The sequence below is a fragment of the Hippocampus bargibanti genome, linkage group LG02, assembly GCF_051943395.1.
Source record: "Hippocampus bargibanti isolate YZ-2025 linkage group LG02, ASM5194339v1, whole genome shotgun sequence".
NCBI classification, from domain to species: domain Eukaryota; kingdom Metazoa; phylum Chordata; class Actinopteri; order Syngnathiformes; family Syngnathidae; genus Hippocampus; species Hippocampus bargibanti.
The window spans coordinates 31,241,626-31,256,188 of NC_142735.1; the positions used below are offsets into that span (position 1 = coordinate 31,241,626).

General features: G+C 47.7%; 1 protein-coding gene across 1 annotated transcript; it reads right to left on the reverse strand.

Moving 5' to 3' along the window:
- Window positions 1-3,457: 3,457 nt before the first annotated feature.
- matr3l1.2 (matrin 3-like 1.2) lies at window positions 3,458-13,441 on the reverse strand. The gene is made up of 20 exons (XM_088990969.1): window positions 12,410-13,441; window positions 12,111-12,172; window positions 11,435-11,473; window positions 10,170-10,261; window positions 10,032-10,090; window positions 9,840-9,956; window positions 8,872-8,997; window positions 8,630-8,794; window positions 7,762-7,886; window positions 7,435-7,699; window positions 7,066-7,357; window positions 5,828-5,844; window positions 5,639-5,761; window positions 5,425-5,553; window positions 5,220-5,348; window positions 5,015-5,145; window positions 4,072-4,471; window positions 3,918-4,005; window positions 3,719-3,834; window positions 3,458-3,647 (listed from the first exon to the last, which is right to left on the reverse strand). Exons 1-20 carry the CDS (start codon window positions 13,085-13,087, stop codon window positions 3,576-3,578), a joined length of 3,225 nt encoding a protein of 1,074 aa, XP_088847095.1. The 5' UTR covers window positions 13,088-13,441; the 3' UTR covers window positions 3,458-3,575.
- Between the last annotated feature and the right edge of the window lie 1,122 nt (window positions 13,442-14,563).

The following is a 14,563-nucleotide window of genomic DNA, read 5'->3' on the forward strand; positions in this document are numbered from 1 at the left end:
CTATTATCCAGTACAGTTTATTTCTTTAATTATAATACCATAGCACATTTATTATACATAAAATAAGGTATATTTTGTGTAGTTTTAAGGCTTAGAAAATTAGAAAGTAGAAAATTATGTTTTATAGGGACCTGGCAACGGATTACAGTGGGGCCTTGACTTACGAACTTAATTGGTTCCCAGACAGTGTGTAAGGCGCAAAGTGTGTATCCCAAAAATTAATTTCCCATAGGAAACCATTAAAATGAGAATAATCCATTCCCAGGTCTCCAAAAAATATAATTTTCAACTAAATAAGCCTTAAAACTACACACAACTGATCCTGTGATTGTAAAGTGACCTTCAGAGTTTTGAAAGGCGCTTAAAAATGAAATGTATTATTATTATTATTATTACAACATACCTTATTCTATGAATAAATGTGCTATTGTATTGTAATGAAAGAAATACACTGCACTGTATAATAAAGTCACTTTATTTACATGTGTGATGGTCGTTGATGGCTCTTAATTGACACCTGTTGCTTTCTGACTTGTAAGGTCTTACAAAACTGAGGCATCACATTATCATTCATCATATTGATGATTCTCATAGCCACAATCTTTTCTGGATGGAACTGTTCAATAAAAGCCTGGACTTGATGCTGCAGCCATCTCCTCCCCCTCGCCCTCAGATGACAACTCCTGAATGGCCTGCTTCTGCTTGTCCTCTTGAAGGCAAATCAAATCCTCTGTGGTGTGGACCTCATTATGGTCAGCAACAAGCTCCTCGATGTCATCTGCAGTCCCATGTTCTGTCCAATGAACACAACAGAGTCATGAGGATCAAATCCTTCAAAGTCCCTCTCAAGGATGCATGCGGGCCACAAATTCTCCCATGCTGCTTTCAAGGATCGAAAGGTAACATCATGCCAAGCCTTTAGTCACGTGAAAGCATCAAGTAAATAAAGCCTTTGTGTAAAGGTTTTAGGCGAAGGATGGTAGCAATGGTAGCAATGGATTTAGCATATCCGCTAAACCGCTAAAGCAGACAAACGCACACCTCGTTCGTGTTTCTCAATGATCGCCTTCTTCTCCTCGACTGAAATTTTGTTTTGTGTTTTCTTCGGCTGAACACGAGTCTGTAGTGGGGTCTTTTTCGGTCCCATAACAGCAAAAGTATCTATAAAAAACTCCTTGGAGGCGATTAACGTCTCTCTCTCTCTCTCTCTCTCTCTCTCTCTCTCTCTCTCTCTCTCTCTCTCTCTCTCTCTCTCAATCAACGTGTGCATTCAGAGAAAGGGGGTGTGGAAAGGTAGGCTGGCTGGGGCACTGTTCATGTGCTTTGGTGTTCTTCCGCCGAAGATTACTCCGCCAGCCGTGGTGGGGGGTGTGTATCGCGAAAAGCAGTGCTTAATCCAAGGTTTAATTTTCATAAATTTAACGTTTGTAAACCAAAAATTTGAAAAGGTGTTCGTAAACCGAGGCCCTACTGTATTATCATTTTAATTGTTTCCTATGTGAAACTAATTTTTGGGATACACACTTTTCGCCTTACGCACTCTGGGAACCAATTAAGTTCGTAAGCCAATGTATCTCTGTATATACCTGTGTGTGTGTAGACACCCAGGCTCTTGACCTGAAGGGAGGGGGACACGGTTGAACTGTCATTAGTGAGGAAGGAACTGCTGGCTTTGTGTAAGGTGGATTTGGTACCGAAGAGTAGTTTTTTTTTCGCTGTTGAGTTTGAGGAAGTTGTGGCTAAACCATGATTTAATTTCTGAGTGGCAGAGTGAAAGGGATGAAGGTGGAAGAGAGGTGTCGGGTTTGCTGGAGAGGTAGAGCTGGGCGTCATCTGAAAAGCAATAATTTTGATGTTAGCTAACCATCACCCGGATCCTGTTTCCATCACTGGTGAGTCCGTTCTGCGAAGGTTCTGCGATTGTCTACCATGTGGCTGTGTCGCGAGGAAAACGGTTGTGCTTTGTGGCCACACTGGTTTTTGTCATTCGGCCTCCTGATAAAGACATTCTGAACCCGGTGAGGGACGACTTAAAGGACAACCGACGTCTCCGGACAAGTTGTGTCCATAATTTGTAAAATGGCTTCAAATGACTTCTACTGAGCGTATTTTCCAAAATTCCACCGCATCTAGCGATATTCTACGTTTTAAGACTCGCGCTGAATATTCCGGAAGTCTTGTTTTTGAGTTGGTGATGAGTCCTCACCCTACGTCACTGAAGGAACACCCCTCAGCGAGAAAGGACATACCTTGCATCACCTCAATGCATTTTGCAATACTGTTTGGTCTGAAAACTTCGTGTTCATGCGGGTTGATGGCAAAATTAGAAGGAAAACATAAATAACGCGATGGTGAATCCTTGTGTGTGGCACCAAGCATCTATTTGATATTCACTGACAAAAATTGTAAGGAATTAATCAGCCCGTTTCCACGGAGCTTTGTCGCCCTCTTCTGCCTCTTTTCAGTGCTACATTCCACACCCCCAGATGACACACATTCGGTGCTACATTTCCCCCCTCAAAATGACACGGAATAAATTCTTTAATCGATTGCAAACATGTATGCTTTCTTCTTCAGAACTATTTGAATCATATTCATAACTGGATGAGTAACAAAAAAGCATGTTCTCCGAATCTGAAGCCATTATTTTGATTCTCGTGCAAGGCAAGACGTCTTGCCATGATACCACGAACATGGGGGCGGGACCTTCTGAAACTGGCCACTTCAGGTTTCAAATTGAAGTACTTTTTAGACACTTTAAGTCATTTTTATTGGTGTTTTGCATTTGATTAAAAATGTGTTTTGGGTATTTTAGATGCTATAAAACGTTTTTCTGATGTCAGTTAAGAAACAAAAAAGTGACGTCAGTTGTCCTTAAAAGGACAACTGACAACCCCAGACAAGTTGCGTCCATAATTCGTAAAATCACTTGAAATGCCTTCTCCTGACCGCATTTTACAAAGATTCCACTGCATATAGCTAGATTTTACTTTTTAAAAGTACTTGGTTAACTCCTTCCTTAGACAGAATTTAGGACTTGAAAGTCCCTCACAGGAAGAGCTCATTAGCCAGGTTACAAAGCTATCAGTTCATGGAAAAGACAACCAATTAAAAATATCTGTTTTATTGCTTACAGCTATTGGTGCTTAGAACGTCCAGGGGCGTGGTATTCTAATCAAGAAAACTATGTTTTACTAATGTGTCACTTTAATCTGTATATAGTCTCAATAGCTTTGCGGAGGGCTGCAGAATTTGGGCATCTGTATTGAATGGCTACGTCCCCTGCCGGCAGTAAAAGACAATCTTCCGGTGTTTGAACCTTTGTCCACAGTGTCCGACCGAACATCTCTGACAGTAGTCCACGAGCGGTGTTGAAATGCAGAAAAAAGACGATGATATTGGCTACCTATTTGTCAACCTGTGCTTGACTTTGTACTTTTCCAATAAAGGTGACTCGTGACTGTGTAAAAGTTTATTTCATCAAACATGGAACAACAAGCTAAGCTAAATGGGATGGGAGGAGCCACATGACATCACATGACAACTAGCTAACATCCGAAGCGCAGTGCCCGCGTCTACTCTTTGGGGTCACCGGTCACAAGCTGGCTCGTCTTGTTGGATCTGCTTGCTTCCTTCTCCAGATGTTTCTGAAAGGCCAAACGTCAAGCGGGTGACAACGTTGTGGGGACGTCCGCGTTGGCGCCGCGCAAGGGCTTACCTGCAGCTTATCGTAGTGCATCTGGCTTCTGCAGTGCGTCTTCTTGGCCATGTCCTCGTTGGAGTAAAAGAGGAGGCAGACGCGGCAGTAGTAACCCATCTTGATGTGTTCCACACCTGTAGGAAGCGCAGCAGAAGCTTCAGTGGCCGGCGAACCAGTAGCAATACTGGCGAGGCTTCGCTGCCTCTCGCTAGCTCACCGACGGCACTGTCGGGGTCAAACGGTGGCAAAAGCGCCAAGCCGGGCGGGGCAGCTTCAGGCTCCTCCTCCGGCTCCTCCTCCGGTGGCTGCGTCATCAAAACAAAAGCCGATGAATCAACGGGCGGCGCGGCAACGCTGACTAAACTTCCAACCTGGTCATCAGGAACATCGGGAATCTTCTCTGGGACGTCCACTGTGAGGGGTACGCTCGGACGGCCATCTTCCTCCTGAGCTTCCATTGGCTCCTCCCCATTTTCGGGTTTCCTTTGTTTGTCATCAAGCTTCTCCTCCTCCTCCTGCTCGGGCTTCTTCTCCGCCTCGTCCTCGCTTGCCACCTGATCCTCTTTGACGCAGTTTCCCTCTTGTGGCCTCAGCTGCTCCTCTTCTTCCTCCTCCTTGACCGCCTTTGGCTGCTCTTCTTCTTTTGGCTCCTTCTTTTGCTCTCGGTGCTCCTCATCCTTGTTTTTTTTGGCCGGAGGTTCTTCTGTAGATTTGGAGGCCTTTGGAGACGAGCTGTCGGGCCCTCTCTTGGTGGCGCTGGGACAGTTGTGCCTGCGTGTGGGGGGAACATGCCAAACGTAATAATAACAATAATACATTTAATTTATAAGCGCCTTTCAAAACTCTCAGATACTTTACAGTCAAAGGATAAGTTTTTCTGTGGGTGAGCAGCGGCAGCCACACGCGCCAACCCGGAATAACTCAAATAGATAGAAAGCTAGCTAGCTAGCCAATCGATAGCCAACAGATACCTAGCTACATAGCCATTCAGCTAGATAGTGAATACATAGCTAGCTAAATAGCTAGCTAGCCAGCCAGAGCTAATGGATAGCAAATAGCTAGCAAATGATAATACAGTAAAGTCTCGTTATATCGATATTCAAGGGAGTCCGAAAAAATATCGATATAACCAGGACTATCGATATATCCGACCCTGTTTGCATGTAATTTTCTCCGTGCGTGCATAGAAATAGTATCGATATAACCGGGACTATCGATATATCCGATATCGATATAACGAGACTTTACTGTAATAATACATTTAATTTCACGGCAAGTGGACATTTTCCGACGCCCCAGGCGAAGCTCACCCACCCGTATTTGAGCTGCGTGTACTTCCTGCTGACGTAAATGAGAAGACGTTTGCCGTTTAACTTGGCCTGATTGGTTTTGTACGCTTGAGCCATGTCGTCTGCTGCCCCCGCCTTCGCCATCTCCAGGAAACACTGTGCGGGCGAAATTGCAACGGAAGGTTGTGGTAGTCCCGGACGGAACCCCCCACCACCCCAACCGTACCCACCTCCCGCTTCATGCGGTTCAGGAAGTACTTTTTGACTTTGCCGAAGGGCTCGGCCAATTTCAGGACGTCCTCGTCCTTGAACGTGCTGTTGGGCAGCTGGCCGATGTACACCACCCTGCTGGAGCCGCTCTGACACCGACAGAAAAGGGAGGAGGGTCATCCCAACCCCGGCGCAGACCAGCACCCCCCTCCCCTTCTCCCTCACCTGGATGGTCGGGTAAGTCAGCGAGTGGTTGACCCGGACCGGGCGCCCGCACACCGACGGCATGACGTTGCCACTGTAGAACTTGGCCATGGCGCGCGCTTCCTCTTCTGTAGCAAACTGGAGGAAGGCCTGATGGGAAAGCCAGAGACCAAAAGTCGGCGTCGGCAGGCACCCTGTGACATGGCAGTAGGGGGGGGGGGGGGGGGGGGGCTACCTCGGGCCGCCAGTCCAGGACGAGATGCTTGACCACCTTCCCGAAGGGCGTGGCCAGTGCCAGCAGCTCGTTTAAGAATTTGTAGCCCCGTCTGAAGCCTATGATGTTGACCACTCGCAGCCCCTGACGGGAGGAAACGCTCACACGTAACCCGTCGGACGTTTTGGCGACTGACGCCGAGCTACCTACCCCCTTCCTGGATGTGTCTGCAGAAAAGAAGGCATAGGTGCATGGTTATCACACCATGGTTACCTGAGCGCGAGCATACCGGCTTCTAGCTATCTATTTATTAGATACAGTGATACCTCGGTTTATGAACACCTTGGTTTACGAACGTTACGTTTATGAATATTTTACCTTGGCATACGAACTATTTTTCAGGATACACATGGAGCGCCACAATGAGTGATATGTCGTTGGCAAACGAGACCGTTCTCCGAACTAGGAAATGGCAGCCGACTGTTTTTGTCCTCTATTCCCCACCCCGTCTTCAGTTAAAGCCACGTGATTGGTCAAGAACGCATCAGTGAGGTGTGGGGGGGTTACAGAGAGAGAGTGAGGCCGTTCTCGCAAAAAGAAAATGGCACCCAACTTTTTTTTGTCCTCTATTCCCCACCCCCAGTCTTCAGTTAAAGCCACGTGATTGGATAAGAACGCAGCAGTAAGGGGGGGGGGGGGGTTAACATTAAAGAGACAGGCAGACGACAGTGAAAGAGTGATAAAATGGATAGAAAACAGTGAAATTTGGACTCGTTTCAACTTTGACAGTTCAAAAGCAGTGTAGACTGCAAGGTTAAAATATCCCATCAATCAGGCTCCACAAATAACCCGCACAAGCCATCTGGACACTTGATGCAAAAAGCTATCAACCCAGCTAAACAGAACACAATTGATGAAGAACTAGGTAAAATGATCGCAGAGAAAGCACCTACAAGGGATCATTCCTCAAGATGATGAAAGAAGAAGGCTACGTTCCTCATCAAGTGTTTAATGCCGATGAAACCAGCCACTCCATTCCATCAAGCCATCAACGACCATCACAAAAGTCAATAAAACGACTCTCTTTAATTATAATACCATAGCACATTTATTATACATCAAATAAGGTATATTTTGCGTAGTTTTAAGGCTTAGAAAATTAGAAAGTAGAAAATTATGTTTTATGGGGACCTGGGAATGGATTATTCTCATTTTAATGGTTTCCTATGGGAAACACTTTTCGCCTTACACATTCTGTCTGGGACACAATTAAGTTCGTAAGCCAAGGTATCACTGTATTGGATTTATTCCGGGTTGAGTGAACGCTGGCGCATGTGGCTGTCGCAGCTCACCCACAGAAAAAACTTAACCTGTGACTGGAAAGTGACCTTGAGTTTTGAAAGGCTCTTAAAAATGACATGTATTATTATTATTATAATTATTATTACCGATGCCGTCTGCCGCTTCCTTGTCCGCCGCCTCCATGTCGCCCTCCTCGGGGAGCTCGTCCAGCGTCACAAAATCCTCCATGTTTTCCAGGAAGTCGTCGCCCTGAGCGCACAGAGAGCTCATCAAGGCCACCGCCAACGCTGTAACGCGTCCGTCTGCAGTTACCTCGCCCGTTGCCTGCTTGACCTCTTCGGCGGGCTGCTCCTCCTCCGCCTCCTCCCGCCACACAGCGCCGCCATCTTTCACGTCGTCTTTTTCCTTGGCGCCGCCATCCCCGTGATCATGAGGAGACTGGGAAGACACTCCTTGAGAACAATCCTCCGCAAGCCCCCCCCCCCCCCCCCCCCTCCCTCCGTTTTTCCCGTCACCTGGTTGCAAGCGCTGTCCTCCGCCGTCCCGCTGGGTTCATTGTCCGCCCCGGTGGCGCTCGGGGCCTCCTCCCCCTCCTGCACTCCCGCCACTTCCTCCCCCTCGCCGTCGTCATCTGTTGCCGCCGCCGCCGCTTCCGAGGCCGATTTGGATCCTTTCTCCTCTTCGCAGCTCCCGGAAGGCGAGCGGGACCGCGATGACCTTCGCTTGGTAGCGGGACTCCAACCACTGCTGTCGCGCGCTTCCTTACGTTTGCGGGTGAGGCTGTTGACGAAGAAGAAGCGTGAGGTGGCGCCATTGCCATGACAACGGCCAGGCGGACTCACTTGAGCGTCTTGTACTTGGTGCAGATGTTGAGGTGGATGGTGCGTCCTTTGATGTTGAGCGGGTGGAGCGTGTGGTACTTGACCATCATTTCGGCGTCCTCGGGCCTCCCCAACTGGATGAAGGCCTGTCCAATTGTGATGTGAATTGAGCTCTTTTCAGAGAGCCGGTTCTTTTGGCTCGGCTCCCAAATGGCTCCTCGGTTTTTTTTTTGCTTAAATTAACTAACTCCCAAAAATCATGTAAAATTATGAGAAAAATGAATTACTCTTGTACAAAATACACTATAGCAAATATTATTTATATGGCTTGATTTATTTATATGTGCACAGAGAGCATCTACTGACTTTCACTTTCCCTGTAGTTACTCTGGTCTGATAATCAGCTGTCATTAATTTGCTTTTCATATTAATAATGCTATCATACCAACTAGTAAAAAATATAATAATTGAATAATAATACCAGCATAATGTAATAACATTTGTCCACCTGTCTACCCTAACGTCCCCCCTGCCCCCTTCTCCTCACTGCTGCGTGTGTCTGTAATTCTCCCCTCCCTCCTCTACCACGGATATCGACCAATCACATGCGGCTTTAACCGAAGACTGGGGCCGGGGAATAGAGGACCAAAAAAGTCAGCTCCCATTTCTGGCTCCTTCTTAGGAACCGGCTCTCTTCGTTCACTTCAGAGACCCAGCTCTAAGAACCGGCTCGTTAGCGAACGACACATCACTACTCTCCAAGGTGAAGGGCGGCATTCGCGTCGTCGGACGTCAAGAAAAGTGCAACCGTCCGCCACGATCGACGGCTTTTTGGAGTGAGGCGGAGGGAAAATGCAAAAATTGAGAGCGGCATTGGGCAGCGTGTCACCTGGTCATTCATAAAGAGATGTTTTTCCACCACGCCGAAGCGAGCGGCGACCGTCAGCAGCTCCCCCTTCTTGTCTTCTTCCCTAGGGACGTTGGAGAAGAAGACCACCTGGCTGCCGCAACGGGGGCCGTCCCAGGAGGGCCGGTCCGACGCCCGGTCTTCCTTCTGCGGGGGTCACAAAAGACGCTGCGTCACGTTAAGACTCATGAGCTGAGGCGGGCGCACCCCGGCGGTGACGTCACCTGGATGACAATCAGCCGCCTGGACAGATAGAAGGTGATGAATTTCCCGTAGAGGGTGGCTGGGTTCTGTTGGTAGTAGTTGACCATGTCCATGGCCTCCTCATGTGTCTCCATCTCCAGAAAGGCCTGCGGACACCAACATCACCCCTGGGTGTTTATGACTGACGGCACAACAGACCTGCTGACGACAACCCCCCGGGGGTGGGGGGGGGGGGGCGCAAAAGGCCCCGCTAGTTGGCGTCGCTCGGCTACGGCGCCGTGAGCATCCGCCCATCGATCGCCACGTTTCTTTTTTATTTTCATGCATTTGAAAGGCGCCTCTTGTTGTCACGCTGCTTGAGAGCCCTCTCCGTTGCGATATCCATTAGCTAGCTAACTATTAGCTGTCTAGCTGACTCGCTGTAAGCTGTCTAGCTGGCTCGCTGTTGGCTAGCTGGCTATCTATTAGCTATTCATTAGCTAGCTGGCTCGGCTGTTAGCTGGCTATCTATTAGCTATGTATTAGCTACCCATTAACTCACTGGCTGGCTGTTAGCTGGCTAGCTCTGGGCTGTCTATTAGCTATTTATTTGCTATCCATTAGCTGGATGGTGGCTATCTGGTTATCTATTAGCTATTTATTAGCTATCCATTAACTAGCTGGCTGCTAGATGGTGAGCTGTTGGCTATCTATTAGCTATCCATTAGCTAGCTAGCTATTAGATGTCTAGCTGGCTGGCGGCTATCTATTAGCTATCCATTAACTAGCTGTCTGGTTGTTTATTTATTTGCTATCCATTAGCTAGCTCGCCAGATTTATCTATTTGAGTTACTTACTGCCGCTATTTGAGTAACTTACTTACTGCCGCTGCTCACCCACAGAAAAACTTATCCTGTGACTGTAAAGTGACCTTGAGAGTTTTGAAAGGCGCTTAGAAATGAAATGTATTATTATTAAGGTGAGCAAAAACAAAACAGGGAAACCATACCTTGGTCTTGAGGACCAGGTGCTCTTGCAGACGCCCGAAAGGTTCAGCAAAAGAGAACAAGGTCTTGATGCTGAGGGGCTTCCTGTCATATTTGACCACCACCACCCTGCTCCTCAACTGCGGGGAAAGCTCAGCATTTTCATCCATGTTCTCACATCACTACTAAGGAGCATCAAGGGAGGAGGTACTGACAACATCAGGGTCTGAGTGGTTCTGCCTGGGCATTCCAACACCCAGACCGGGTCCCGATCCTGATACACACAGGCACAAAAAGAAAAAGGACCGTTGGATGCCATCACACGAACATGCCTGAAAGGAAGCACTTCTCACCCCAAGTAGACTGCATCCTGGCGGGCGGGGCATGCCCCGAGGGGGCGGGTCCCAGCAGCCCCGCCGACATGTTGGTGGACTCCATGATGCCGCTGACGTAAAGGGACACATTTTCAATTATACAAATCCAATATTTCATTACAATATGCAGTGACTGAAACTTATGACAAAAAGTTAGCGGACACCAGGGCAGACAACTCATTTTCCACAACTTGAAACACAATAAGGCGACTAATCGCAAAAAAAAACCCATTGTTGCAAAGTATTAAGGATTGTTTTTATTAAGGATGTACCTACCACAAATGCTCCCTTGCTTTATTTATTGTAACTATCCCTTTGCTGATGATTTTGCTCCAGTTGGTCGTTAGTCCATAGACTGTTCGTCATTTTCCACAATGCAATGTTTGCGTTAGGTCGTCTACAAGCCACGTGAATTCTTCTTTCCACAATGCTTTTAATGTGCGTTCAATTTCTAAGCGCCTTTCAAAACTCTCAAGTACTTTACAGTGTACAGGATAACGTATGTTTACGTTTTGTAGCATCAAATGTTTGCTTCCTTTGAATATTTCTTCTGGGGTTGAGGTTCTGTGCATCTACTTTGGAAAATGATATGCAAATACACGACCTTATAACGCTCAGGAAAGACAGAAGCGCGAAGCAGGCTTCTGATTGGCTGCCGTGCCGAGTATGCAAATTGACAAACCGAATGAAGATTTCTAAATCGGAATAATTTATTCTAATGTCGAAATCTCCGTTCAAACGTTTGCTTTATTAAATAAAGCGAACGTTTGATTTGAAAAAATATAACTTTCTTTTTTTTTTCTTGAAGTTGTCGGCCACCCGGTCGGAGACATTTTGTAAGTTGCACGCCCCATGCAAACGCTATTTCAGACACTTCAATATGTCAAGAAGTTAGGGAGGCATCTCCTCAGATTTGCACCCTCCGCCAATCTTCAGCAATCGACATTTTTATTTTCAAATTGTGTCGTGAGTTCCCATGGGCAGGAACTTTTCTTGCATGGGCAAACGGAAAGGTAAATGGATGGTTCCCTGCTACTTTTAAATTGATCGATTCATGCGCATCATATTTGGGGATTGGGAGGAGGTGGTGTTGCCTGACATTTTTGTAAATGCAAAAATGAGCGTCAATCACTGCTCAAGCCCAACTTGATGGCACAAAAAAGGCACATCAGTGACCAATTGATTGGTTCCTGAATGTGTTGGGAATTCAGAGTCACTCCGACACGCAGTCATGCGACGGTTACCTTCTGCCGGGAACCCCACTGATATCCCACTCGGGGTACCTACAAGGAAGGTCACCACAAGGAGAATGTTGGTGTTAAGCCAAAGTCAACCAAATGTGTGTGTGTGTGTCTGTACGGCTAGTCTTGTGAGGACCACTAACAATTTAAGCCATACGTAGTGAGGACATTTTTGACAAGTGAGGACCTTTTGGCCGGTCCCCACAAGTGAGAGGAAAAAGTTCATACCACAAAAAGTAAAATGATATTTTAACCAAATTCACTACAGGGGTGAGGACTTTGAATGTAGCCATCCCGAAACCTTGCTCCTGCTGTTATTTCATTTAAGTCCACTTTTTATTGCTTTTTGTTTTTTCAAGAAGTTGAAGTGGGAAATGGGGTGACATTTAGTGTTCAAATGTAACACTAGTTCTTCTCTAAACTTATCAGCAACGGTGGTCCTCACTCCTTATCTGGAGTTATCCGAACCTCACAAAACCATTGACTTTTGACTTCAAGACGGCACAATGAGAGTGGCGGCCTTTCCAGCAGCTCCTGTATTTTGTTTTTCTACTTTCATTCCTTTGCTGCTGTGAAATGCAAAGTTCTCCACTGCGCGACTAATAAAGGCTAATCCAATCCAAACATGAATGTGTGTGTGTGTGTGTGTGTGTGCGCGCGCGCGGCGTGCGAGACTCACATGTTGACGAGAAGACGCTTATTCTCAGCATGTCGAAGTCCGTTTGTGTGTTGGCTCCACTCCTAGACACGGGCAGGCAAAATCAGCCCACATTCAAGTTGCAGCATACATTGAACCTCACTCACCCAAGACCCCGTTTGTTTGTGTGTCAAATATGTGGTCGAAAGTGTCCTTTATCGTTAGATATGCAAGATCAAAAAGGAAAGAAGACGACCATATGGGGGGGATGGGCTACACAGAGGTCCCGTTGACTAAAAGATGAGGGTGGGAAGGTGGTAAGGAGACGTGGATTTACTCACCGGGTTGGAATGCACATCAAAGTCACAAAGAGAGCACACGTGTGGGAAGCGGGGGGGCGGGGCTCCCAAGAAGTCTTGGACTTTTCCGTGCGATGGGGAGCCCTTCCTGCGCTGCGAGAAGGAGGGACTGGGCAGCAAGGCGGCGCCTTGCGGAGGAGCGCCATAGGAATCGTGGCGCAAAAGATCCGAGTACGACCTCTCGCGCCCCTCTGCGAAATTCAAGCCCGCGGCGCGCCCGACGGAAGCGAAGCCAAAGTCCGACGGGCCCGAACCCTGAGCGAAAGAGGCGCCGCCCATCCTGGCCCCGTCATCCCAGCTGGAGGAGGGCCGCAGGCCCGCCTTGCGGTTCTTGAGCTGCAGGAGGATTTGCGGGAGTGTCTCCACGCTGATGTCCTCCTCTGGAATCTGAGCCAGAACGTCCAGATCGGAGGGTGACAGCCCCAAGCTGGCGAAAAGCTTCATTGTGCTGCCAAGATGGCCGCCGCCGACGCCGCGGGACAGGCGAGAGTCGCTCTCCAGGTCGTTGGCGCCTTCTCCTCGGCCACCGCCCACCCCCAAAAGGCCGCCCCCCAAAGGGCGGCCGGGCCGCTGCTCGCTCATGCCGAAGCCTAAGGACTTGACGGCCGAGGCCGCCATGTGGCCATGCGCGCCCGAGAAGCCTTTGGGAGCGCCCTCCATCGCAGCTCAAAGACGAGAACAATTTCAAGAGGCGTCCGGATCCAAGTCAAATCTGGAGCAAAGAGGCAAGTGGAGTCCTGAAAGACAGTATAGGACAAGAAGCAGACGTTGTGGTCTTCGCCCCCGGGCCCACCCCGACCGCAGCGACACGAGCATGAAGACGACAACGGGCATACACACATCCTCACTGAGGAGGAGAAAATGAGGGTCACGTGGTCAGGGAACAAAGCAAGAGCATCTTGGTCGTCAATAAACAACCGAGACAGATTTTGAGTGAATCGAATGGTCCGACTGTGCTTCTGGGCAACTTCCAGTCGACCGACGCGTTCGAACATGAAAGCAGACTTGCTAGCAATTGATTACCAGACGAGCGAACAGCTTCGGTGCCTTGACGTTAAGCAGGCGAACCCGGCGTGCGTCGCATAAGTCTTCGTTTCTGAGTTCAAATGCACAACGAAGGAAAAAGAGAAGAAATTCAAGGAACCGTCGCAACGTCGCCCGGCTAACGTTAGCATTAGCTAGTGGCCTAGTGGGGGGGAAAAGCTCGTTAGCCAGGGAAGCTAATGCTAGGGGCGTGAACGCTCTTCAATCAATGTAACCGTGGAAACAAAACGTGCAGCGAGATGGACGAATGAGAAAACATGAAACGTTAACGGCTTAAAGCTCAAATCGTTCCTACCCGTCTTTGTGCCGCCTGCCCGTTTAGAGAGCTGCGAAATGAGCCAAAGCCGCCACCCGAACTCTCGCGATATGTCCCGCCTCGTCAGTGCGCGTCATACAATACCTTTACTGCGGTCAAACCAGTATCCACTAGAAAAATCGAAGTGAAGTGAGCCGCCACTTCGATTGGCAATACTGTGCATTACGGTACTCTGCGGCGAGCAAAATAAAAATAAAAGCGACCCAACGTGTGCATGCCCGGCAGTGGTTTTGATGTAAATAAACAAAAAATATGGAAAACAAGCAGTTCTCATCTGGAGATAGAAAAGTAGTTGTAATAATAATAATAAAAGCAAAATAAACACCATCATAGTTGAGTGCATGCTGACGTTATTTTTCAGCAATTTTGCAAAACTTCTAAAGGTTCTAAAATTTCTACAGTTTAGCTGGTGTATATAATGTAAAGTCGCTTTACATTATAAACACTGTACTGCAGTGTTTATTTTATTTAATTTTTATCAAAACTGCATAGGTGAGGCACACAGTCTCCTGACTCATGACAGGGGGCGCTGGTGATTAGAGATTCTTCTTGCGACTCCTCGGCTGCAGAATAATAGAATTAATTAGTGACAACAAGCTACAGTAAACAGTTAGCAAGTTACGTGCAACAATCCAGTCATTTTTTCGTGTTGCTTGGCCTTATTTTCAGAATGGAGGATTACATATCTAAATTGAAAGAACTAGAGAGACTTTTAAACCTGAAGAAAGATAAGGAAGGCTTCTACAGACGTTATCGATGCCTTTCTTCAGAAGGAG